Genomic DNA, 27,824 nt, shown 5'->3' with positions numbered 1-27,824 from the left:
CAGTATCCTACAGTGAAAGGAGGGAATTGTTTTGTTCTTTCTCTGATGTTGCTTTTCAGATGTTGCAGAAAGTGCTGGAGGGTTTTGTTTGCAGGTGCAGCTGAAATATTACGGAGTTATTTTTGGGAAAAGATTGAGCTGGAGGAGAGAATGGTGTTGGCAACAGGAACACACTGACCTATTACCTTTCAGTCATAAGACAGTGTTGGGGTGGTCACTTGTCCATTGGGACCTTATTATTGAAGACCTCCTGGTCTGTTTGCAGTTGTCAATGATATACACCTCACTGCTAATAACCTGAAAGTTGAATTTTAACACTGTTAGGCAAAATACTCCTTCATATAACAAATGCTGAAAATTAATTCATGTCTATGACACATTCACAAAAGACTTTTAGATTCTTCTTTTTGGTAAAGTTTTTTAGAACATATGAATTTTAGCTCAGTCTGTGGAGCTGTATTGCCACATTGGAGCATAACGTTACAGAGTGGACGTGTTACTGTATCTCACCTCCTGACTTCATGTTGTGCTCCTCTCTCCCTGCAGTGTACTGAAGCACTCTGTGGATGCCACCTTTGAAGACCAGGGTCCCAGTCCAGGCTACCGGATAGAAATGTCCATCTTCTATGTGGTCTACTTTGTGGTCTTCCCTTTCTTCTTTGTCAACATCTTCGTCGCTCTGATCATCATTACCTTCCAGGAGCAGGGAGACAAGGCCCTGTCTGAGTGCAGCTTGGAGAAGAACGAGGTAAAGCACAGACATGACAGACAGCTCAGAGCTTTATGTTGTTTTGGCTGCCAGTGTCTGAGACGTTTGAGCACAGCCAGCCACAGACCGTGGGTCACAGACGATTCCCTCTGCTCACATCAGTGCAGAATCTGAATGATCAGTAACACATGTGTTCTTTGAATGGAGACAGTGAAGCAGAGGTGTGGTGTCTGTCTTTGTTACAGAGGGCATGCATAGACTTTGCCATAAACGCCAAACCTCTGACACGCTACATGCCAGAGAACACGCAGTCCTTCCAGTACAGGATGTGGAAGTTTGTGGTCTCAGCTCCGTTTGAGTACTCCATCATGATCATGATCGCTCTCAACACAGTGGTACTCATGATGAAGGTAAGAACTATTGAAGAAGATGTTAATAATTAAATGCAGATTTGATATAGTGGGTTAAGCTTGTTCAGATGTGTTCAGATCTTTTATGAAGTCAGTCCTGGATTCATTAGCTTGAGGAAAGAAAAGACATTTTGAGACACAGCCTCTTTCTCCCTGAGGGTTAGATGTTCAGACGGATACTGCTCTCAGGTCAGTGCAGTGAACATGAAGCTACAGCTAGCAGCTGTTTAGCTTAGAAGACTAAAGAATAGACACAGAGGGGACACAGCCGGCCTGTGTCTGTCCAAAGGAAAGACAGTCTGCAAACTAGCACCTCATAAACACACTAAATAACAGGTTGTGTGTCATGTATTTCATCGCTGGTGCTGATCTTCTCAGCAAGAAAGTGAGTTGGCCTATTTCTTAAAATGTTGAATTGTTCCTTTAATAGTCTTACAGCTACAAGTCAGCAAGGAAAACCTGATGAGCAGAAGTGTGCCCTGTATCATCCCTCACCTCTGTCTTTCAGTTCCACGGAGCTCCAGAGTTCTATGAAGCGATGCTGAAGAACCTCAATATAGTCTTCACCACTCTCTTCTCTCTGGAGTGTATCCTCAAGATCATTGCTTTTGGTCCTCTGGTGAGTAACGTTTACCGAGCACAGCTTCATGTCCTGAATTAAAAAAAAAACAAAAACTAATGATTTTCAACTGCTGTCTCTCAGAACTACCTGAAGGACGCCTGGAACGTGTTTGACTTTGTGACAGTGCTGGGCAGCATCACTGACATCCTGGTGACTGAAATCAATGTAAGAGCACCCTTCCCCACCCACTGCACCCTCACCTCAACAAGGCTGAATGCACTGTCTCCATACAGCACTGCTCTCATGGTAATGAGCTTGGGCAGGGACAGTCTGTACAGCAAGCTTTCAGCAAACAAGTTAACCAGCCATATCAGCAAAGACAATCACATGGCAGTGGTCCAGGGAGCCTGATCGCTTTAGATGCAGGGAGAGGGGAGGATTGTGAGGGAGTCTGTTGTTAATAGGCAGGATTTATCATACAGGGCTGATACAGGAGCTGAGGGCTTCTCTGAATCCAGCTCAGAGACTAATCTTTAATGCGTGCTTTACACTGGACAAATACCCTGCTGTGTTTTCTGTGTTTGACAGTTTCTTTGACAGATTTACATGTGTGTATTTGTTGACCTGTATCAGTTTATGTTGTGCAATATGACTGTTCCTGTTCTCTTGCTTCTCCCTCTTCCTTTCTGTTGTCCTTACTCTGCCTCTCTCTCTCTCTCTCTTTATATCTCTGTATTTTTCTGTCCTTCTCTCTCTCCCTTTACATTTTCATCTTGTTGATTGTCGTCACTGGTGTTGCCATGCCCTGGTCCCAAACATCACTAGACTACGGTGAGTGACATTCTGTTGCCATCTTCTGCTCTTAGCTTGCATAGTGTTTTCTTTAATATATAAAATGTTACTCCAGCTATTTAGTATTGTACTGCCATGAATGTGGGGAGGTCATGAGAGAGGCACTAAGAAGAATGGTCAGAGCTGATGTCACACAGGCTCAGATATCCCGACTTTAGCCCTTTTCAAACATGGTTCTTCTTGCACACGGTGAATGAGCTGACAGATGTTTTCAAAACTCTTCACACGATCAGTACAACAGCAGACAGACTGTAGATCAGAACTGTTTTCTGACTCAAACTCATCCACCACCTTAACTCTGTGTTCACAGTCCATTTGCACATGAGTACATGCTGTTCTTAAAGTTGTTAAATTCAAATTCTAAACCAGACATAACACAAAATTAATGTGAATGAGTCTGTAATTTCCTGCGTTCTGCTTCATTTACACCTGGAAAGAAATTTTTAAAAAATGCATTTACTCCAAATTGGGCCTTAAAATACCGAGCACCTCGTTTCATTCCTTGATGGCCTCTATCAAAGACCTGTGCCAGGTGAGGAAAGAGGCCAGGTGAGACAGAACCCAGAACATTTTGTAATCATATGGGACACTGTGCTGTTTCACCATTCTCTTCCAGTCTGAGTGGTTTGCAGCCAGTCTCAGGACAGTGCCACTTTCCCCTCCACCTTACTCTCCATTCCTGAACCTCATAGAGGAAGTGGGAAAGTTTAGGATCACCAGCCACAAGAGTGTCAGGATGGATCAGGCTGCTTGTTGGTAAAGAGGAGTGTGGGAAGATTTTTGAGAAACTGACGTCAGTGCAGAGAAACGTATTTTACCTACTGTAAAAAACAAACAGAAAAGCTGCAGCAGCACAAGGTTTATTACACTCAGAGAGAAATTAAATGTACATATCAATAATATAATCAATCACTTAACTGTCATTTCATTTGCACAAAGAAAATCAAATCAAATCAGTCTGACACAGTTACAATGATCAAACCTGCACTGCTCTCTAAGCTTTTCTTCGTTCCATCAATGGGAGCAGCATGAATGATTTTATGAGCAAACCCTTTACATACAAATGGGTATTTGTATGGGTATTAAACGAGTCTCCACTTAATGTCTTGTCATTTTATGTTCTGTAAAACTGGAAGCAGAATTCTGATAAACCATGAAGATGATTAGCACATTTATTAGTGGGTTCATTTGAAAAGTGTCCTGATGGCCATTAGTCCAATAGAACAAGGTTTAAAATGCTTCACAGATGAAGCCTGTGAGAGAAGAGAGAGCAGGCGTCTTCCTTCACATCTTCACATGGCTGCTTCTTATGCAGACGTCAAATATTGCATAAACACAGTTTATCTGTTTATCTGTTCTATATTTGTAGCCTTCTTCCTTACTCTGAGATGACTCTGCCATCATCAGGGTTGCTTCCTCAAACACAACCGTTTCCTCAAACTCAGTCGCACTAACCGCGATGGTTAAAATTGTATAATATGTTGAAATATTGAATCATTGGAGTGCTCCTCTGTGGCAGGAGATGGGTTTGTCTCTAGTGGGCCATCACAGCGTGTTTCAGTGAGCTCAGCTCGTCGCATGAGAACGTTCTTCTTCTGGGGGTGTGTGGAATGATTCACAGCAGGGACAGGCTGTCATGTTTAGTGATGGGCCAACAGTCTACACAGTTTCTTTGCTGAATGATGCCTTCAACACAGAGTGCCCGTCACCAGCTGATAATCTGTAACCAGCTGAAGTGACTTTTAAAATAATGAAACCCTGATAAGGGTGTGTTTTAATCAGAGAGGTGAGAGGGGTATTTGGTTGGTAAGTGCTTGATGTCCCACGTATGTCTCACAGGACAGACTGCTGAACCTGAGCTTCCTGAGGCTGTTCAGAGCCGCTCGGCTCATCAAGCTGCTGAGGCAGGGATACACCATCCGCATCCTGCTGTGGACCTTCGTCCAGTCCTTCAAGGTGCTCACACACTGTGTCACACGCTCACTTTGCACACGCACACACACATGCCGTGTGTGTATGTTAGCATCCACATTGGCGTGCACACAGACTAGTTTACTTTCACAAACTCGCTTCACAGCCATGTACAGTATCTCCCTGCACACGCAAACTCAAACATCCTGGAATAATTCAGAGTGGATATTAATAATTAAGTGTGTTTTGGTTTCCCATTGTTCCCTTTAGGCCCTGCCTTATGTTTGCCTGCTGATTGCTATGCTGTTCTTCATCTATGCCATCATTGGGATGCAGGTGCGTGATGCCGCTCCGCTGTGGTCACAGAGGTCATGATACTCATACAGTTTAAGACACATCATTAAATTGTTGTGGCTTAAACATGAGAAATATTAATTGCACCTTGCTAAGACAGGACAAATCCATTTCCCTCTCTGTGTCTCTGTGTCTGCAGGTGTTTGGAAACATTGACCTGAATGAGGACACAGCCATCAATCACCACAACAACTTCCGCACATTCCTCCAGGCTCTCATGCTGCTGTTCAGGTATAAGAAGCCTTATTATATAAACATAAATACATCACATGAGCACGTTAGAGCACTTTGACCAAACACAGACTGTTTTCCATGAAAGAGTCATCCCTTCCAGTTGGGCAAACAGCCCAGTAGGTAATGAGCAGCTGAACCAAAACCATAGTGTTATTTAAACATGAAATTGTACCTCATCTATATTTGATGATATCACAGCTACAATGGCAGTTATAGGGAAAGGTATAAACAAGGCACAGTAGTGTGTGTTCAGCAAACATGGACAGAAACCTAGAATTAGTCCACTGGATATAATGACTCATTATACAAGTACAAGAACTTGGAGGGGAAACACTCTGGACCTGAAGACACAGTCAGACAATCCATCCTATCTGTGAGACTCTTATAAAGTGAGGCAGGAGAGGAGGGAGATCCATTGTCATTCTTTAGGAAACTACAAACTAGTCTATGGTCCTAACCTGCAGCAGCACAATCAGATCTTTGACTTACATATCCATTAAAGGTAATGACCTGCTTAATTAACAAAGTTTATCACCCAAAACAACTACAGGGTTAAATAATTACAGTATTAGTATTCTTGGAATATTAGTACTTATGTATTCATGTATAAGAAACATACCATTTTTGCGGCTAGTCGAGGTGAAATGCAAATGCAATATTTTTTACTGCTACCACTAAAATCATAGGAGTAGTAATACTCGGATAAACATCCTCAAACTCTGAGTACATCTCTGTTACACAGATGCTGCATTTTAAAGCTGATGGGGAATTTAAAATGACCGTCCATGATTGGAACAGTCAGTGTTCGGGTTTGTGATTTGGCCGTGGCTTCTTGTTTACTTGCAGCCTTTTTTCTTCTGAAACAAATTATCCATTTCATTTGAATTTCTGCAAATACTTGGATATCAGCCATGAGGTGAATACACTGAGAAACAGCAAATCATCAAACTCAGTGGGCTGGATGGTCCCTTGCCAGGAGGGATCTCAGGTGGCAGCAGATTCTGAAGTTTTAAGAAGTTGTATACTAAGAACGAGTCAATACATCCCCACTGAAACTGTAATTTGTGAGAACAGTGGAAGACACAGAGCACTGAGTTCATTCTTAACCCTAGAAACAGTAATGTGACAAAAAAGGTTCATTTCCAACGTTTACACTGCACCGCTCTTCCTCAGTGGATGGAGTTTGCTGAGTTGGGCCTCTGTTGCTCTGTTGGAAGAAGGAACACTTTGAGATCTAATCAGAATTCTGTCCCGTCAGTCAAATGTGATCAAACCACAGACGCACAGTGCTGCTGAAGCACAGAAGCCGGGTCTTTAAGGATGTTTTTTGTTGCTTGTTGTGTTAAGATTTGAAACCAGGTTTATAGGATCTTTAAGTAAAACATTGTTACAGCAACACACAGTAAAACGCAATCTGCCAGCCAGGTTCACTTTAGCTTCAAGCCAACTGCACATTTTTAATTCAGCTCCTGCAGCATCTGCATTATCTGACTTTTTCTGTAAGAGGCGTTAATTTAACATCACTCAGCTCTAATTAAATTCTCATTTGTTGAAGCTGAACAGTAACAGACCTGTCACATGCTGCCAGTCTTTTTATGTGTCTTCTGTGTGTGTGTGTGTGTGTGTCTGTGATATTCTGTGTATCAGGAGTGCAACTGGTGAGGCCTGGCACGAGATCATGTTATCATGTCTGAGTCGCCGACCCTGTGACGAGCGATCAGGGACCCATGGGAAAGAGTGCGGCAGTGATTTTGCCTACTTCTACTTTGTCTCCTTTATCTTCCTGTGCTCCTTCCTGGTCAGTACTGAAATACACCAGCACTGTAGCCACTGTAACAGCTGTGGCCTCTGATTCATTCTGTCTCAGGTCACAGTGACAAAAGCTTGTGGTTTGTTTGTAGTGAGTGTAAACAAATGTAATTTGACTTATTGTATATGTCCAATCATATTTTTTACAGCAAAGTATAAAAAAATAATAATAATACACAAATAATATTGTGTATTTTACAACAAAATACACAATATTAATGTTACATTGTTATAATCATACATATTATCATACAGCCATCTAACCACTAACAAGCTAGCCGCCCTATGATACTATAGCTATGGACACTCAGGACCTGAGTTCCCTCAGTGGTCAGCACTGTCAAGATGTTGGTATTGTTCAGCCGTACAGATTGACACGTCAAAGTTCGTAAGATAAGACATAAGATATGTGTGGATTTTCTTTGCCTCCACAAGCGTCTCGGCTCATCATGCCGGTGCCACTGAGATGAACTGATCTGGCTCCAAACGTACTGTTTTAAACACTAAACCAGAACAGAGGTGTAAACCCAACCTAATGTCTGTGTTCCAGATGCTGAACCTGTTTGTGGCTGTCATCATGGATAACTTTGAGTACCTAACCAGAGATTCCTCCATCCTGGGACCTCATCACCTCGATGAGTTCATCCGGGTTTGGGCCGAGTACGACCCAGCTGCGTGGTATGTTCAAAGCTCCCTCTGAGCCCCAGAGGATAAAATACAAAGTAAAGTGGAGGGAATAGACAGCCTAACCTTGCTCCTCTCTTCCCCGTTTGTGATTAAGGTGACTTAATGAGGCCTCATACACAGGCCTCAGTCCTGTACCTTGTTGTATGCAGTCAGCCCACTGATGATCATTGTTTTATTTTAAGCTGTCCTGAACGTTTGTTTATTTATGTGCTTGTTCTTTTCCACAGCGGACGGATTTCCTATAAGGATATGTACAATTTGTTACGCGTTATCTCACCCCCCCTTGGCTTAGGGAAGAACTGCCCTAATAGGGTAGCATACAAGGTTTGCAAATACCAGACATTTCCGTCACAAGGGTGCTTTGTGTACCTCTATACCAAGAAACTTTGAACTGAATGGCTGTGCACCAATGAAATCGCCTTTAGTCTAGCACCTGCCCCTCCAAACTGACTGGCTTTGGTTGATGATGCCGGAGTGGAAACAAAGCTTTCAAAGCCACGGCATTGTCCCAACATGCCGCCTGCCATGCCTACTTTCTCCTGTCTGTAATGTTTAGATGGCAGAAATGTTTTACCTCACATTTCTATCAGATTCAAATGTAAAAAAAAAAAAAGTATTGAAAGAAAAAGTCTTGAAAAGTCTTCAAGACTTTGAAAGAAAATCACCCTTGAAAGTCTTGAAGGACCCGATTGCTACACAGCTGAATCAGATCAAAAGCCTTATGAAGAGTATGATTTGATCTTTACATGAAGACGTATTCTAGAGGAAAGTCAGGCTATGAGTGAAAGCCCCAAACCAGAGCTTGGGCTGGCATTGAAACCTTTGTCTCTGTGTTCCCTGGTTGAAGTACCAGTGGGATGTTTGCAAGCATGCTGAGGCAGACATCCCTGTTACAATGCTGTCATTTCTCTTCCCTCCCATCAGCATCCTGTGTGTTGGGTCAACCCATCGTCCTTTCTTCTCTCCCCTCCTCCCCTCTCCCACCAAACTCACTCTTCACCATCCCATGTCTCCTCTCAGGGATCCTGAGGTCCACAGCGATGCATCCCCGTGCCCCCACGCAGTGGCCGAGGATGGCATCCACCTAACATCACACTTTAGGAAATCTATTAACAACAGATTTCTGTTTTTCCTTTCCATTATTCTCTTGTTTTGTTGATTTCCTCCCTTTGTTCCTCTCCTCCTTCTCTAACTCCCCATCCTTCTCTGTTTTGGGTTTTGTTTGTTTTTGATTTCCTTCCCTGTGAAGTGGCCGTATCAAGTACCTCGATATGTATCAGATGCTGCTCCACATGTCCCCACCATTAGGTTTGGGAAAGAAATGTCCGCCAAGAGTCGCCTACAAGGTAGACCCACTTCTTCCTCTACCTTCTTCCCTGTGCTCGACAACCTTTCTTCCACTGGCGTGAACTCAAAGCCAGTGTCTGTGCTCTGCAGTGTTCCCTCGTTTATTCACTTTGTTTTTGCTAGCGCTCTGATATTTTTGGTGTAAGCCCCCACCTCATCTTTACTGTCTTTACTGTTTCTTTGAGCATAGCTGCTTGTGTGGGGCTAAGACCCATCACTAATGATAACAGCATAGAGCTCAATGAAAAAAACTTTAAGACGTGTTAACTAAGATATATTATGTTTATGGAGGAAACTTGCTCCTATGTCAGTATTTCCTTTGAGTGGTACGCCCTAGTTGGGGTTTTATTTTGTGGAGCAGTGTGTGTGTGCCTGTGTGTGTGTGTGTGTATGTGTGTGTAGTTGGGTGTGTGCGTAGCTTCTGTTGCTTTTCTGTGGAAGATCTTCTTTCTATATACGATTTTCACTGTGTGGTTCTGTCTTTGCTACCCGACCCTCTCATTCTTTCTCGCATTTCATCTCAGCCTATCCACTGTTGGAAAAGTTGTGTGTGTGTTTGCGTGTTAGAATGTTACTGCTGCACAACATCCACAAAATACATCACTGTGATTTAGATTTTATTTATTTATTGCTGAACATTGACTGATATAAATGAGAAAAGCCTCCATTTCCACCTGATATTAATGTGTGATCGGTATCTGGATGTCTTATCTGAGTCAGGAAAGCCACATGTTGCAGGGGATCAGGCGTGATCATCATTAGCACTGGTCATATTGGGATCAGATCAGATCTAGCAGTAGGGTTAGCAAGGATCCCAACTGGCTATGATCAGTAACATCAGCCTAGTTAGCAGGGCTGCCTTCCATACACGTATTATGTATATACCCATTTCATTCCAGTTTAAGCTCACTGGACTGTTCATCATCTTACAGCTGTTTCTTTTGTAACAGGTGTAGATGAAAATGAGTCTCTTGAACAGATCCATTGTGTTTATTAAAAAACCTACCAGCTCTGAGTACCTTATAATGTGTGTTGAGATCTACTCACAAGCTGAATCCAGATGATGATACCAGGTGTAAAGGCAAAGGCCCATGATGAGATAACAAATCCAGATACAGGTTGCATGTTGTTACCAGGTGGAGGTTGTATTAAGTCCACACGGACCCAATGATCCATATCCACAATTTTTCACGTATGCTGTAAAAAAGGTTTGCAGATAAGACCTGGTTAAGATTGTCTTTAAGTACAATCTATGATCTCAGTTATTTAGTCTTTAGTTTCTAGTTGCTAGTATTGCTTTCTCTCTAACTGGTTGTGCAGCCTGTGGTTGTGTGTACGTATGTGTGGGTGTGTGTGTGATCATATGCAAATTAACATGGTTGTATAGTGTATATGTGAAGGTGTGTGTATGCGTGTGTGTGTGTTTGCCCCTCAGCTCTCCATCTCCGTCTCATTCTGACTCTGGTCTTTCTTACTCTCTGCACTGCCACTGAGAGCACATGTATATGAATGCTTTTTGTGTTCAGGGGAGCTCAACTCTTTCAGCAACAATCCCACATCATTCTGATGCATCTTAGTGCTTGCTATCAGTCCTATATGAACCAAGTCTTCCTGCTACGGCTGCCCAAGCTTGGTGGAATGGACACTTTTTTTTATTGTTAGCTCACACACTCAACCTCCTCAACTCCAAGTTGACGATTGTTAGGATGGCAACCACAGAGTCGAGCTCCTGCGACTGCCGAGGCACCTTCATGGTTATGCGTTACATGCCTTCTCTCACCTTTTCTTTCGGTCAATGTCAGTCTTGCACCAGTGCACTTTGACTTGCAGCGTATTGCATACTGTAGCCAGTAGCAGTGAATGTGAATGTCCAGTTTGTCTCCTCTGTACGTACTTGTAGAGAAGGCTTTTTGTGTGCTGAACTGAGTCACAGTAACATTCTGTCAATACGGCCATAGTTCAAACATGAAACAAAACTTAGCAAAGCGCCTTTATGCTCAGAGAATGAATCCATGGAGGGTATTTGATCACAGCAGCACACAGATTGATTTCTCTGGGTGGACTGTATGTTCTGACTGGGCTGTTTGTTAGAACTTGGTTGTGGTGGTCTAATGTCAGTCTGTCACCACTTGTCTCCTCTTCTCAGCGTCTCGTCAAAATGAACATGCCCATCGCTGATGACAACACCGTCCACTTCACCTCCACCCTGATGGCCCTGATCCGCACCGCCCTGGAGATCAAACTGGCCTCAGGTCAGAGAAACGCAACACAGAAGATAATAAAAATGAGTAGAATAGACATATGTAAAGGCATTCTCTGTGGCGTGTAAACCCCTGTACTTAAGGGTGTAGCAGGTGAGAAACGTAGCTTGGAGCCAATCTATTGTACTTTAGGAGTGATTACTGATTAACTGTATTCTTGAAGCCATGGGAGCCTGACAGCTTCATTTCAGACCAATGGACTGTGGACTGAACAGTCAGTCTTCTTCTAATGTCTGATGAACTAAACTAAGTAAATATGATGTTCATATTATTTAGGTTGAATATATAGTTAGTCACCAGTTAAACTACTTTATTAAATATGCCGTTTTTTTGCAGTTCACCTAAAATGTTCCCAAATAACTGATAAAGTCATAGCAAAAAACAAATGACTTCAAATGTCTCAAACTCCAAAATGCGCCTCACTGCGATGTTATGTGAAATGCCACCTTTAGCAGCCAGCCAGTCCCAACCACAGTGACAGATGTGTGCAAGAACCAGCTGCTATTTATTGTTCTCAGAGCTGCAAATCTCCCATTTGGGCTCATTACACGTCTTTGTGCTGTGCTGGGTGTGTCTGCTGGATTCTCTCTCCTGGCTTCACTGCCTCTGAAGCCTCAGCTTTTTTCTTTACTGACTTCTCTTCATCCCTCGTCTCAGGAACAACTCCTTCACAACTATGTGTTTTGATAAAGGGGGTTAAAGGTCTGTCTCTTTCTCTTTCTCTCTCTCTTTGGATTTTTAGGTATGGTAGCCCAGCGATTATCTGACGCTGAGTTAAAGAAGGAGTTGTCCACAGTGTGGCCCAACCTCTCACAAAAGACCATGGACCTGTTGGTGACGCCACATAAACGTAAGCATTCCACCATCAGCACCATCACAGTCACCTAAATATCTGGATCTCCTAAAAAGACGTTCTCCGTAATGTAGAGTAACATAAATTATAATTTCTCTACAAATGATGTCTTTTCTTCACTGAGCACTAACTTACTAATTAAACAAAACTGTCTTTATGTGAAAGTTCAAGCGTAACTTTTCACACCTTATCTAATCTTTTTTCTCACATTCATAAAGGACAGTTCATCATTAAGTAATTAGCCTGGATGTCTCAGGGTTATTACCATGGTGACAGTACGTAATGAGGCGTTGTGGATGTTTTTATTCTGCACGACGTGCTTTGGATTTGTCCTCTTCACCATCAGTCAGAGCCCCTGATGGATAATCAGGAAAAAAATACTCACGCCTATACATTTTTTTCATGTTTTTTTTATTTTTTATATATATATTTCATATCAATTGACTGTGACAGCCTCCACTCTTCAGGGCTGAAGCCAACCCAGAGATGCCAAGATACAATAGAGAGTTGAAGTCATGATGTATTGTTCCAGCAGGTGGTCTCTGCTCTGCTGTAACTCACTGCAAACTCTCACTCAGCTTTTCTTTAATTGGTCGCTCTGAAAGCTTAAGCATGTTCCTGAGATTTACTTTCCATATGTTCAGACAAATCAGATCCAGTACAGCACTAATCAGAATTAGAAAAACTTTATTAAGTTTTCATCAGAACAAACTCCAGAGCTGAGTCTAAAATCACTCCCTGCTTACTGTAGAGGAGAGCTGCAGTCAACCAAAAAAAATCTTGGCCGCCTGAAAATGTATCTACTCTTCAACCACTCAGTTGTTCTCAGGGAAAGTAAAAAAAAAAATCTACATGTGAGCTCAAGATTAAATCAGCCACAGTGTTCTGAGTGCACTCTAGCTGGCAGCCTTATTAACCTGAATGAGCTAGTAAAAATAGTAAAAATGATAAGCTAAGGATTAGTTAACGTGTCAGTTACTTTGGGTAAATGTTCAGTAAATGTACAGTGAACGTTGAATAAAATAAGTCTCCATTAGGTAGTGAATGCCTTCACTGGTAGTCTGTCCCTTCCACTGCCCAAAATAAGGGATTAATCCAGGAAGACCACTGATGATTGACTGATTTCTCCTTATGAGATCAACATCAGCGATTGTCCAACCAAAACGTGCAAAACGACAAAACGCTGTGTGGGAACTGTCAGTGATGACAGAATGATGATGATTATCAAGTGTCCAAAATCTCAGGTTGCCTCTCACGACTGAGAAAGCAACTACGAGTGTCTTTTATTTACAGAGGAGTGAGTGAGGGAAGGTTTAAAGTTTCTTACTCCAAGTGATGCCACAGATTCTTTTTGTCAATTGTTTGCCATTTGTTTACTGACTAAGAAGTTACAAATTCTTAAACACAAGCCTGTTTTCTGTCTTGTACCATGTCACTTCCAAATCAGCTCTCCTGGGTTGCACTCAGAGCCAAAGACCCACGTCCTTTCAGAAACCTACACACCACAGACACCAGGCCCAGGTTTACTAGAGTCCGTCTCAATGCAAAAACTCGTTGTTAAAACCTGATATTTTCATTACCCACAAGACAATTTGACTGCTGACTGCTGGGTTGGAGGGTTTGGGTGTGTTATGCTAACTTGTAGACTCACGTGACATCACTTGAGGACATTAATCAGACTTCACACAGCTGGAGACACAAAAAGCTTGATACAACCTCTTTTACATTATGTGGTAGTACACCACAACACCTGTAAACTGACTGTATGAAGTGGAAAGAAAAAGAAAACAAAAGTGGAGCAGGAAAGAAATTCTGCTGCTTACAGATGATGAGCATTAGATAAATAATATGTTTAGTACCATGTTGATAATTCTGGTAAATTAAATTAAAATTAAGAGTACAGGTGAAAGTAAAGGGTTTGATAAAGTACAGTTTGGTCAGTGCAGTGAGTGAGTACCTGTGCATGTGTCCATCCACATGAGTGCATTAAAAGACGAACCCTCCTGTGCAGCTGTGAGCTTTGCTTTTGCTGCCACCTGTTGGTAAGAAGTGTTCACCACCTATCTACACAGAGGCATTTTCAGTCAGCTCTTTCATGATGCTCTTTTTGTTTACATTAAAAATCTATTTTAATTACCTGCTGTGAATTCATTAAATCACACTCATTAAGAAGTTTCTTTTCTTAAAACTAAACCATTAGGGAGACGAGCAGGCAAATAGAGATGAACTGAGGAGGGAGGGATGAATGAGTCAGCAGAATTTCCTCCTCCGCTCCCTCCTTTCTTTCCTGTACTGTCCTCCTTCCTCACATCATTTCTTCTCTCCTCTCTCTCCTCACCAGCCAATGAACTGACGGTAGGGAAGGTTTACGCAGCCCTGATGATCTTCGACTACTACAAGCAGAATCGAGCGAGGAGGCTGCAGCTGCAGCAGCAGCAGCAGCAGAACGCGTCAGGCTCCCAGGTACAACATGCACACCACACGTACCCGCAGCTACACACACACACATGCACTGAAGCACACCCACATTGGATGCAGTAGTGCAAACCCGTATGCATGCGCCCACTTACACTGTGTATGCACACACTGACCCACACTTTGACGGTATGCCTGCATGCATACACACATGCAAAGAAGATGCTTTTGTATCCACCAGCCGTTCAGCGGTGGATGACAAAATCAATCAGCTGCTTCCCCAATTTAATATTTCCACTGTAAAAGCACCCAGTGATCGGTTACCTATTACTATTGATCCAGTTTGCATTGAAGGCGCACTCACAAGCCACAGCCAAAGATGAATCTGCGTTTGGCTGCTGGTCGGTAGTTATTTGCAACCTTGCACATCTACTGTACAGGTGTATGTTTGTTTCTGCATACACAAACACTCACACAGATGCACACAGTTGTACAGTGCTACATACAAGCATGACTGCGAGAAATGAATATTCTGGCCCCAGTCTCTACATCTGGGTGGCACTGAGCCCCCCGCTGTCAGATCTGGGTCCGACAATATTCTGCCTGCTGCCTCTGAATGTCTTCAGCATGTTGCCATCCATCTCTCCTCCACAGTGCAAGGTCGGGGCTCTGTTTAAGCCATTGCTGCCTCTGACTCACATGCAGGAGAAAGGCCTGCCTATGATGTTAAACAGTGTGGAGCCTCCCAGCATGCTTCAGTCCCAGCCCAAATCCAATGTCAAGTCCCAGCCACAGACCAGACCTAGCTCCAACTCCCTCAACAATGGAGGCACGCTGTAAGTTCAACGCTTCAGGAACTAAAACTTCATTTTCCACATGAATTTTAAAACCTACAGTTGGGTTCACTGCATCCAGAGTACAAACCAAGTACCAGCATTTAGATTAATACTAGATTTTGGTGTAGAATACTGCATCCAGGCTGAAAATTAACTTCTTATTTACCATATAAATGTAAAGACTGAGGGACATATTTACTTTTGGGTCACAGTCTGAGTGTATTCAGATGACATAATGATAAGCATGTTCATGGGAAAGACACAAAAACTTCAGCCATCGGGGGGGGGGGGGGGTGCAGGTCCAGCAGCTGGGGGCAGGAGGAGGTGGAGATGGTGTTGATGTTAGTAATGAGGTAAAATACAGCAACACACTCACTTTAATATATCAGAAAAAAGAGAAGCTTAGTTGTATGTTTCGTCATTGTAATTCTATATTTAATGCATATATATATATATATATTTCTGCTGCTCCATCCTGACACGTGGCTCTTGTAAATCCTCTCTGCACTGTTTGTGCCTGATCTACAGAGGCTGAGAACTGAAGTAGATTTTTGTCTTGTGTTTAATACACCAAGACAAAAATCTAAGATCAGGTTTATCACATGGAGACCAAACAGTATGATGTAATTTAGCACAGGAATACAACACATTTAAGCTGGATTTACTACATAAAAACTAAAACCTACGTTCACATTTACTGTGTCAAGACTGACAGTTAAGACAAGGTACTATGCACCTACTGTAACCTGCAACTGCTTTAACCTGGTGTACCAGGAGTATATAGCATAAGTACATGGTCAGGTGTAAGGTTCAATTTACCACTGGATCTTTTTGAAAGTATGATGGGTGCTACATGCAGATTTATGCTTCTCTGCTCGGCTGTGCTTAGACTCCTTAGCTACATAGAGGCAGCTAATGTGCACCTCCTTAAACCTGTTACAGTACGTGTCAGGGCCGCTGCACTGAGACCACTGTGATACCTCTCAGTAAAGGCTCAGTAAAATTCTCTTCTCCAGTAACTGTGGCCCCTATGAACAAAGGACATCCATGAGTGAAAACACTGCCTCTATTCATTTTGTTTGTATAAAAACCCCAAAGTCCACAGAGATGTTGTTAAACTGCCCAATAACACATGTATTTATTATGTATTTAGCTTTACCTTCAGATAAACTGACATCAACAAATATTATATTTAAATCTGAGGCCACATTTTATCATCCTAAAGGAATTCAATTGTATTTCAAAAAGCTATGGACAACAGAGCCAGCTGTAAATTACCAGAGGACTTGCAGAGATAAGACAGGACACTGACTGTCTTGCTAGTCTCACCCAGAAGGCCTTTCCTCAAATGTCTGAAAATGTCAGATCACACGGACATTACTTGGATAAACTGACCGCATGTTTGAAATCTAAATGGTTACTTCCTCTCCTGGAAAAAATATCCCACTTTAGTAAAGGGTTAGGTTATTGACATAAGCAAATAAATCTGTCGCTGCTTATCCAAATCAAGCCCATCACTCCAGAGCACTCCTGGTGCAGCAGATCTGTGTTGCATGTGTTGTTGTATTTGTCACATTTCTGGATTTGTAGCGTGTTTCCCTGAGTGTTTGTGTTTTCACTTTTGTCTGTGTTTTCATATCTGGAGCGTTTTTGGGTTTTTTTGTATTTGTATGTGCTTTGTCCTTAGGGGCCACTGTACAAAGTCAATGACTCATGATTACTTTAGGATTATAATCTACACTGTCAGATAATTCATGACTCATCCACACAGTGTTTAGTGTTGAGTTGATGGGTAACTCCTACTCTGAACTTTAAATCAGTCTGAGTGTTAAAGGCCACTGAACCTTGAGAGAGAAGCAGATCTGCTCTTAACCAGCAGCTCAGGCTAATTTCCCATCCTGATCTTACGTCTGCTCAGATGAGAAGGTTTACTGCAGGGGATGTGAATCCAAGTTTGTCTGCTGTACTCTATGTATTTTCCCTCTGGCACTGCTGTGTTTTTCATTCAGAGACATAAATGAGCGTACTGTATAACGGGGGAAGAGAGCTAAGTCAGAAGCAGCTGCTTTAGATTCTCTGAGACGTTTCACCTCTCATCTGAAAAGCTTCAGGTCTGACTGACTGGTGGTGAGTCCCAGGCCTTTAATCTCTGTGGGGATGTTCATGCTTTGGCTGCTCTCCCCCTATGCACTAGATTATCAGATTTTATGTTACTTATCTTATTGTTGTTAAGTAAAGCACTTTGTAACTATGTTTTGAAAAGTGCTTTATAAATAAAATGTATTTTTCCCCACAATGAAACCAAAAAGTAGTATGCAGTAGTAGTATCTGAGTGTCTGCTACATGGAGAACAATGAGTGAGTAAACAAGGAGGGGATGTTGGACACAACCAGTGAGAGTGGTTGAGGTAACGTGGGTCATTAGGCCACTTGGTATTTGTGTCTGAGAATATTCTACATTACGGAGAATATAAAAGATAATGTAATAATGTAATAATGATACAACACAATGTAACATGGTCTCAGAAAAACCTACCATGCTAGAGGAGCTTCTTAAACAAAGAGTGGGTTTGCTTTTACTGTTTCACTCACATTTTCATTCAAAATAATATTCACAGAACCGTGTGTATCAAATATTGGATAATAGCTATATAGATGGTTCAAATCCAATTAAAGGTTTCACTCAAACCACTGAACGGTGCTCACACACTGAATGAATACAGCTCTAAGTGTGAAAATGTTAACCTGTTACTCTGTAACCTGATTTACACTGTATGATGATGATGATGATGATGATGATTATTATTATTATTATTATTATTATGCTGAGCTGTGACTGATATAACACACAGGCCGGGTCATGATCACAACATCAAGCCATCACCTTCCTTGGTGATGGAGAAACCCAAGGCTAAGAGAACCATATCCAGGGGCCCGTCAGAGGACACACCAGACACTGCCGTCATTCAGGTACCGTCCAACACGTGGTGTGTATGTGAACCTGTACACATGTTCTGATCTGCTCCTGTTGAATGTGACAGGACTTAGTTGTTGTACTGATGCAATTAGTACTGTGGAAATGTACACTATAGTAAATTAACTGAGTGAGTCATTATATTAAGTCCAGCCTACCTGTGTGTAAGTGCAGCAGTTTGCAGGATTCAGAGTTTGTGTGAACATTACAGTAACATTGATCAGCACAGGGTTCAGGCTGTTTAACATCTGCTGCTTAAGGAGAAGTAAAGAGGAAAAGTAACTCTCAGTCCACCCTACCCCTACACACACCAGTGATGCTAATGGGCTTGTGTGTGTGTGTGTGTCCAGGAGTCAGTGGAGATGAGGAGGATGGAGACCAGTGCCAGCAGTACGATCCCAGTCCCTGGCACGGGTCTGGAGAACCAGGGCAGAGTTGCTTCTATGCCTCGCCTTACTGCTGAGCTGCAGGTAACATCTCATCTGCTCCACATTTGTGTTCAAAACTTAATTAGACTCAGTTTTAGTCTTAGTCATCTGACAAGGATGCATATTATTTATAGTCACATCTTAGTTGTTTCAGTCAATAACAAAAACTAAAGATCTTTATAGAGTTTTAGTCAGATCTTTGTCCTGCATTTTTAATTCTGATGTTGTGTTTTTCTAGCCTGTTGGGAGATTAGGAGAGAAAACACTGTGCCTCTTCATAGCAGAATGTAATGGCTCACACACACAGTGCTCATGTCATCCTGCTCTGCAGTGATACAACAGATCGACTCTCCTCAGTAAATCCACCTGTCGTTCCCAGACTCTGGCTGCTTGAACAGAGTCGCCCAGTCACTCCTGTCCTCTCGTCTGCAGAGCAGAGGCTGGATTCACTCACATATTCACTAAAGCACTGTTCAGTATCTGGGTTTAGCTTCAGATGAGCAACTTAAGCCAGCCAGATAACATTTTTGCAGTAATATACCTTTAGAGAAAAGCTGCAGTAAGTTTTAAATGTTTAACATCCTGCTTACATCCAGCACTCAATCCTTTTTTTTCTCGTCCTTTTCCTCAGATGTTTTATCTAATTTTAAATGGGACTAAAGATTCATTTAGTCTGTACAATTGTGACATTTCTGTTATATTACACATCTTTATTACACAGGAGCTGTGAGCAGCACATTAGCAGAGTGTCTGCAGCAGCTTCATGTGTTCTTCATTATGTATTTATGTCTTTAAGTGTATTTAGTTTATTTGTTAGGAACAGGTTCAGTTGCAGAAGCAGTGTCCGATGTACTGTTCATGTGTATAAAGCTGAAGCTAATTTCCAAAGGGAAAGATTAGTTCATTTGTCCATTCATCTCCTCCCACAGTTTTATTTGTAGACAGAATCTGTAATAAAATTCCTCATAGTTTTTGTTGAAAAGATCACTTTTTTCAGTTTATTGCTTTGTTTGTCTTTTTAAAAAGTGTTGTCAATCGATTTGCTTTTTTTTGGTCACAGTTTTTGTTGACTGAAGAAACACTGTACCACACCTACAACTTTCTGTTAACTTCTACCACCACCAGAGTGTTTGGAACTTTCTTTCTTTAGCGAGAGGGCTGTTAAACACATCATATCATAGCTCTACATTTTCAGTGAGTGAAGGAAAAGTGTGCTGTGCTTACATTACTGAAAATAACCCAGAACAACAGTCAGTCAGTGCTTTTTTTTGTAACAGTGTAGTGAACCATCACATAGAACGTTTCTTCTGAAACAGCATGGAAGCATGGACTCACTATTCATCCGGTTAAGGCTGAAAAACTCTAAATGAATCTTTCACTAGAACCTAAGAAATATAATAAGCCCCTCATTTCCTGAGTGATGTTGATATTGATCGATTCATGCATTTAAAGTGCATTCCTCTCACAGCCCATTTGGAAAGAGCTGTTGTTGATCCTACTTTCGCTGCAGAGGAGAAGTCTACAGTAATCTGATTAGATCCTGGCCGGTCGCCAGCTGTTTGTCCACTATTGTTTTTCTCCTGCTGCCAACTGAAAAGATGGTAGTGGCTCCAAATGGCTTTGGGCACAAGATGCATGGGAGAGGAAGACGGTAATTGGGTTACTGTAGAAGTGAGAGAATCTAGAGTAATAATGAAAGGATGTAAAGAACAGGGGCGGGAGGTTGCCTTGTTGACTTGCTGTCTTATTTTTCTCACCTTTTGGAACAGAGGGCAGGAAATCCTTTAGCCAATTCAATTAATGCTGGCCTTTTGGAAGTTGCCTGCGGCTGCTGGAGTGTGCTGGGAACTGTACCGTGCAGTCTGAACTCTGGGGCCTCCGCTCCTCAGTTGCAGGAGTTTATCTGTCATTCTTGCTATTGCATTTCTTTTGCTTAATTTGAGCTGAGGATCAGGAGGTGACATGTGTTAAGACGTGTTCTGCTCTTTAAGATCCTTCTTTGTGCTGTGGTGACATGGGAAACCTGAGTGACTCAGTCAGTCTGGCCTGTCTGTTCACAGTGAGGTCGCTGAGAAAGCAAAGCCCCACTCTCTGTTCCTCTAACCCAGGTGATACTGAACATTCAATCCTGATTTTTGCAGTTTCATCACCTTTTAATACAGTATGTGCCGAACCCTCATTTTAATCTGTAGGATATGCTCCGGTCGGCCTCTCTCCAAATAACAAGCCTGGCAGGCGAGAACAGAGGGAATCGATACTGGTATGTTCTCCGAGTTATCTGACAGAGTCACGGAGGCAGAGTCCAGGATGTGCTGAAAGAAGCAGACAGAGTGAGCACTGGACAGAAACCCACAGAAAAATGTCTGTGTTTCATCCTGTGCAGTGTGTTATTTTTTTTTTTTTTCTCTCTGGCAGCTGATGAAACCTGCAACAGACATCACAGAACAGCACATGGTTCAGTAAAGTAGCTGACTGAAATACAGTGTTGAGGTACCTGAGTGTTTCTGGGTAATGCAGCTTGATACCTATTTGTTTTTTCTCCATGATTTTTAGTTCCTTTACATATTTTACATGTCAGATATAAATATGTAAAGTAACCACTTGCTATCACAAAAGACAGACAGTAATACTTGCCACTACCCCCCTCTGTCCTAAATAACTGTAAAGCATCAGCTTTCAACAGGATTGTGTCATTTTTCTACAAACAAAACGACTTTAATGACATAAGAACTGCACAGAAGTTGGCTGTCAGTGAAAGATTTGATCGCTTTCATCAGAACAAAACTGTAGCTGCTGCTGATGTTGCTTAATGTCCCTCCTCTCTTTCTCTGCTGTTCTTTTTTTTTTCTGCTTCCTCTCCTGTGAAACAGCGGGGCCACTCACGACACTCTCCAGGGATCCATCTACCTGTACGTACACGCTGTCACACAGCCTACAGTATATACCCGTTTATGGTTCCTGTATTGAGTGTATTGTATTGAGATGGTGATGTCAGATGATCACATGGACTCACATGGACCAACACCAGCATACAACCAGAATCACTATTATTCTGGATCATGAGCCTGAATCGTGTATGGCCCCGTAGCTTTAAAGCCCCTCTGTGTGGCATGTGAAAACTTCCAACTTTGACGCCCCCCAGTGGCAGGATTTGAGAGGACATTTTTGCCACTGCATCTGTTGTTACCAGCGTATGTTAAGCTATTTGTATAGGTCTTGTCATTGTTGATGCAGTTGATTCTGTGTGTCTAATAACATGACACAAAAATACATAGGATCCAGACAGGGCTGTAGTCTGGATCTTTGAAACCCTGAGGTCATGAGTTAAAACTGCTCCAGCAGAACTCTTATCTAAGTCTTACCTACGACATTTCTGACCAGGTATGTAATTCTGGTTGAGGATCTAATGTCAAATTCCTTAATATTTAGCTTAATTATATATGTGTATGTGCAGTATATATATCTCATCACACATTAACAAGTTCAGATGGTTTCCTAACGAGTCCTTGTAAACAAAGGGAGTCTGTTTTAGCTAATGAAGGAACTTCCACTTTGGATGAAACACCTGCTCCTTTATTCTTCAGCGGTACAGTGGAAATGTGGTTAAGTCAGAGCTGTTGGTGCAGGAGCACCAGGTGTTCCCACTGCTGCAGTCCTTATATAAAGCTATTAAAAGCTTTACTCTTCTATATGGCAGCACAGTCAATTTGTTTTAAAACTTTATGTATACTTTCATATCATTTCACGCCTTAATTGTCTTTAATCACGTGGTATCGTGAATAAAATTCTGGTGTTTTAATGTGGATTCATACCATCTGCAGTGGGAACAGTCAGATCCTGCTCAGTGGAGCGTGTCAGAGGGTTCAGTAAGTGAGTCAACAAATGAGCACTCAGAAGAATCAGGTGTAGTCTTAGTATGAAACTGGAGCTATATGAAAACTACAAGTGCTCAGTGACCCTCTCTGTCCCTCTATCCCCCCTCCCTCCCTCAGTCTGTCCCTGATGCCAGTCCCATGAGGCGCTCAGCCTCCACTGTGGCCCCACAGCGACCCCAGGAAGTCAACCTGAGGGACTACACCCTGGAGAAACCCAGCCAGGAGCGGCCCCACCACCATCACCACCACCACCGCTGCCACCACCGCAGAGACAGGGATAAAGACAGAGAGAAGAGGCAGAGGTCTTTGGATACACCTCTAGGTGGACAACCTCCAGCCTCTGCTGGTTAGTCAGCACACACACACACACACACACACAAACACACTGTGTATTCAAAAGTCGCATTTGTTGGATATTTCTTCCAAAACACCCTCAGGACTGTCTCCTCAGTAACTGGTTTTAATGTTGTGGCTGATCGTTCAGTTGTTACAAAATAGAAGAAACAAAAGAAACAGAAATAATGTCAGTGGACAGTCACACTGGCTGCCCTGTAACCAAAGTCCAGTCTTAAAATACAATAAAAAAAGAAAATGCTAAAATGTCAATAGTAAAGTAACTATACAGGTGAGCAGGGCTGATAAACTGTTATACTGCATTTAGTACTGAATTCAAATATACTTGGACAAATCCTACATTATTGTTTGTTGTTGAGAAACAGTTGTCAGTCCTGAGAGACTTTATCAAAGGTCTTTTTTGGGAAATTCACTCCCTCTCATTTTGGTGGAGAGCCTCTGCTGGTTGCCTGGCAACTGCTAAGCAACAAGTGTCCAGCACATGATCCCCATCAAACAGTAAATTGTCATTTTTAATATTTTTTACAGGTTAAGTAAAGGAGATGTTATTTAGTGGTGGGAGACAGAGTTTGTCCCCTATGGACAGAGCCAGGCTAGCTCTTTCCAGTATTAAGTGCTAAGCTAACGGGCTGCTGGCTGTGGCTCTAAATTTAATGAATAGATATGAGAGTGGTATTAATCTTGTCATCTCTCTGCCAGAAAGTTAATAAGTGTATTTCCCCAAAATGTTTCCCTTGGACAAAATTAATCATTTTATATAAGTGTCCTTGACTTTGACGACACAGTGCAGTTTGCTGCAATGTACATTTTGGTTTAAACCTTTGTTAACAGTCACAGTTTATGGTGCGTTTCAGAAATGAAATTCAATGCTACATGTGATCACATGTAATAAGCCATCTATAAAAATGTGTAAGGGTATTAAAGAAGTGGAGTGGAGACCCTGCAGGGTCTCAGCTGTGATAGAGATCAGCAGTGGTCTCTCTGGGTCTGACTGTGAGACGGCAGCTCCAGACACACACTCAGATAAAAGAGACTGAAAGACATGACGACCCATTGATTAATAGGTAGCTGCTCTGCAGGGTGAAGCTGTGGAGAAAGGAAAACAGTCAGTAGAAGGGATAAAAACCCTTCACTGTCTGTCTTAAGGCTGCTGCAGAGTTCTCTGCTTCAGCTGAGGACAGAGTGTCCAAAGGACCAGCTGCTCACTGAGTGTAGACAGAGTGGTGTTTATAGGCAAACAGTGAGGCCAGTATTGTTGGACTGAAGATCCTCTTATCTGGTATTCTATCATTTTAGGTTCTTTTTATATTAGACTTTAAGCATTTACAAAGAATGTTGTTCTTGTGAGGGTGGACGAACATCTGAAAAAGTAAGAACATGGACTGTTGTTGTTTTTAACCGGTGGCAAGAAAGAATTACAATACAGACTGGATCTGTTCCTTGGCATGTTCCAGACAAATTTTTTTGAAAATTTCGTTGTGGACAAAGTTAGCTTATGAGATTTGAGAACATGAATGATTACATACAGGACACATTCATATAAAAAGAATGTGGCCTCCAAACATGGTCTGACTGATTGGATCTCAATGTGTCTTGGGTGCATTCACACCTGTACTTAGAGCTGTCCACTTGTGATCGGATCACCTGAGACTCTTGCTAATACCAGGTCTGAACAGGGCCTCAGTCTTGTAAGTGATTTCCCAAATATACACCTGCGTCACCTGCAAGAGCACACAGCTGCATTTTCATTTTGACATGTGACCTCAGGAAAAGCACGTGTGTGAATGATCAAATGCACAATGGCTGAATTCCATGTAGCTGCTTCAGTTTCAGGGTCCTGGTATTGTCCATAGTGGTACACTGTCATGATTTAGTGGGACACTGGAACAGAACAGAGCCATCGTTCATGTTAGTAGTGAAACCTGTGCTTTTCCTACTGTGACAAATATCTGCTGAGAATAATAACTTCTTATTTCTTACTGAACAGAAATAAATGCCATGACAAGTAGACAGGCACTCCAGAACCAAAGTAAATCCATCAAAAACTCTAATTTTATCTAGAGTAGAGAAACGTACACTTTCACCCTGTAATATTTTCCTAATCCCCGGTTGCACCAGGAGAGCCAGGGTCTGACCCAGCTGCCTCCAGAGAGCGAGCCCACGACCGCGGACGCTCCCACGAGAGGAAACACCACCACTCCTCAGCGGACAAGCAGCGCTACTACTCCTGCGACCGCTTCTGCAGCCGGGAACACTGCCACACCAAATCTGCCACCGCTAGCTGCGCCGCCTCCCCCAGCGAGGGGCAGGAAACCAGCAACAAGCAGGTGGGAGGGCACAGGCGTGTAGAGTAGGGCCAGATGAGACTTAAGACCAGGTGAAGAGGATTTCTAAAGGGTCTGTGGTTTCAGCCATTGCTCAAAATGATACTTTATACTTTTCACAGCAGTTTTGATGGCTGATTAAAACTAATGCTGTTATATCTGATGTGTGAAGTGTGACTGTTACAGTTCATCCACCTCCAGACCAGCTAAAATCTACCTGCAGGCTGCAGATGTCCATGTAGTGAACTGGCCAGCCGCTACACAGGCACAGCCTATGTTGTATTGCTAACACACGGCATGTGGGTGTGTGTGTTTGTTTGTTGGTGTGTGGTAGGGTCCCCTTCAAAACATGTTGCAGTGTGTACGTTTTGTTGTGAATATTAATGACCCATGTGAGATTTCAGCTTAAGTAAACCAGCTTAAAGAGCAGCTCCATTAAGACACACACCACCTTTCCACTTCATAGTAGTTTTATCTCTGTGAAACTAGAGGCCTCAGAGGCCTCTGTGTGTAAATGGATCAGTTGCATCATAAATGTGTCCTAGAGGTGAACTGCTTTGACCAGATGTGTTTCTTAATACAAGCTCGTTGTCAGTCTGCTATACATCTGCATGTTGATGATGACTGACGCAGCAGCGCGGCCTTAGACCAGCATGGTGCAGGTAGCGTGTTGAGTGTAGGAGAGGCAGTTCAGGAAAAAGTGAGAAGAAGCAGGGAAACTGAAGGCTGATGATCCCTCTGCATGCTCGTATTACTGCTTTCTCCTCGTATTACTGCCTTCAGTGCAGCCTCTCATGGCCTTTCACTTCTTTTCCCACTTTCTCTTTTCATCATTTTCCATCCATTTTGTCTGTCTGTCGTTACCTTTCCGTTAGTGTTTGTTCTTTCATCCTTTGTTCTGTCCCTCATTTGTTCTGTGTCATCACATATCACATTTTGATGTCTTTCCTTTCCTCTCCTCTCCTCTCCTCTCCTCCCTCTGGTGGCCCTGTCCCTGTTTCCTTCCCTTTACCTTTCCTCTCTTATATATTTTGCTCATCGTTCTCTCGTTTCAAATTGCTTGTTCAATTTTCATCTAGGGCAGTGGTTGGGTTAAAGGCAGCCCAGTGGCACTGAGTTCCAGTTCTAGCACGCCAAGCCGCGGACGTCGGCAGCTCCCCCAGACCCCCCTCACCCCACGGCCAGGGGTGGCCTACAAGACTGCCAATTCTTCCCCCGTGCACTTTGTGTCCAGCCAGGCCTCTCTGAGTCCTGGCCGGCTGAGCCGCGGCCTGTCGGAGCACAACGCCCTCCGGCACAGCGGCTCCCGCCACTTCCCCTGCCCTGTCACTCGTATCAGCTCCGAGCCCTTCTTGGGCCGGGGCCATGGCGATGCCCTGGGCAGCCCCTACGGCAGCCTCCGGGACCAGCTAGACGTCTTCCAGGATGTGGCGTCACTGTCGCCCAGCCCCCGTGCCGGACGCTCATCTTGGACCGCACTGCCTCGCATGATGGGAGCCCTGCTTCCGGCTCCACAGCAGAACCTTGGGGTGCCCAATGGGTACCACTTCAGCTTCGGGGGCAACACCAGCCCAGGCTCTGGCGTCAGGGCACCCAGGTATTACCAGGAGGCAGAGGAGGACGAATGGTGCTAGCATGGCTTTAAACCAACCTTTTTAATGCATTTTTGAGGAACTGTGATGAGTTTTATCATCTTCTTTGAAGGCTTTAGTTTACATTGTCACTGTGTGTGTTTAATGCTGTATTTTAATCCAAACTTGGAGAGCTAAGTTTAGGGAGAACATCTAAACAGGGAGAACACTTGAAGTGGGTAATATTTGAATGTGAACAACAAATTGTAAGGGCACATAGCGTTATGAAGTAGACTTTTTGCCAACATCAGATATCTTACCGTAGCTATCCTTGATTTGCTTTGACCAGTGTTTTGTTGACACCACCATATCGACCCTCAAACTGCATTACATCAGAAACACAGACTATACACGAGTATAAAAATATTGATTAGTGCTGCTTTAAAGTTAGATTCTAACTATCTGTTTACCAGGGAAAATTACTTTTGCAAAGATCTACATGATAAAACGAGTTTAACAGCGCTCCACTCTGTGTACCGTCAAATCTCGATGAGGCACATATGCAAAATCAGGTTTTTTCAGACTCAAGATGAGTTGTGCTCTCTTTATCAGCCGCTCTTGCTTCTTCCACATTATTATTACACCCAACAGGGCAACATAAAGTCTAACAGACCGTTTAATTTTTAAGCTGTACGTGAAGTCAGTTATTGAATCAAACAGTAGCTGAAAGTGCGTTTGAGAGTCAGTATGGCAGTTTCAAAAGAAAGTGATGGCACTGCACATCATGGAAGCAGGACAAAAAGCAGCTCAGTAGTTCAGTGAAATGATAGTTTAAAACGTTGGAAAACCTCAAAGACGTTATTACACTGTACAAATAGCTGTGATGTTCTTTAGTTTAGGACTCTACCCTTCTATGATTATGCCTAATCCTTTATGACATTCCCTTTGTGTCAGTCGAACAGATGAAGTGCTGTCACACAGGCAGCGGTGATTGTTTACCTGTTAAATGTTTCTTGCAAACTTGAAGAGAGAAGCAGCCCGTGGTAGTGAGAAGTACCT

General features: G+C 42.7%; 1 protein-coding gene across 1 annotated transcript in view; it reads left to right on the top strand.

Moving 5' to 3' along the window:
- LOC121184958 (voltage-dependent N-type calcium channel subunit alpha-1B-like) overlaps nt 1–27,519 on the top strand; it is a 56,512-nt gene extending 28,993 nt beyond the window's left edge. Inside the window, exons 19-39 of the mRNA XM_041042890.1 lie at nt 547–748; nt 955–1,119; nt 1,628–1,738; nt 1,823–1,906; nt 2,782–2,784; nt 4,373–4,489; nt 4,715–4,780; nt 4,938–5,029; nt 6,680–6,830; nt 7,392–7,519; nt 8,778–8,874; nt 11,022–11,127; nt 11,879–11,986; nt 14,331–14,452; nt 15,059–15,240; nt 18,092–18,209; nt 18,564–18,683; nt 21,512–21,550; nt 22,634–22,862; nt 24,989–25,197; nt 26,274–27,519. Coding sequence (XP_040898824.1) covers nt 547–748; nt 955–1,119; nt 1,628–1,738; nt 1,823–1,906; nt 2,782–2,784; nt 4,373–4,489; nt 4,715–4,780; nt 4,938–5,029; nt 6,680–6,830; nt 7,392–7,519; nt 8,778–8,874; nt 11,022–11,127; nt 11,879–11,986; nt 14,331–14,452; nt 15,059–15,240; nt 18,092–18,209; nt 18,564–18,683; nt 21,512–21,550; nt 22,634–22,862; nt 24,989–25,197; nt 26,274–26,828 — 3,004 coding nt within the window. The 3' untranslated portion in view covers nt 26,829–27,519. The remainder of the gene's footprint in view (nt 1–546; nt 749–954; nt 1,120–1,627; nt 1,739–1,822; nt 1,907–2,781; nt 2,785–4,372; nt 4,490–4,714; nt 4,781–4,937; nt 5,030–6,679; nt 6,831–7,391; nt 7,520–8,777; nt 8,875–11,021; nt 11,128–11,878; nt 11,987–14,330; nt 14,453–15,058; nt 15,241–18,091; nt 18,210–18,563; nt 18,684–21,511; nt 21,551–22,633; nt 22,863–24,988; nt 25,198–26,273) is intronic.
- The last annotated feature ends 305 nt before the right edge of the window (nt 27,520–27,824 follow it).

This window comes from Toxotes jaculatrix, chromosome 7 (assembly GCF_017976425.1).
Source record: "Toxotes jaculatrix isolate fToxJac2 chromosome 7, fToxJac2.pri, whole genome shotgun sequence".
NCBI lineage: Eukaryota > Metazoa > Chordata > Actinopteri > Toxotidae > Toxotes > Toxotes jaculatrix.
Note: the sequence above shows the minus strand (reverse complement) of the source record. Positions and strands in the feature narration are given on the sequence as shown.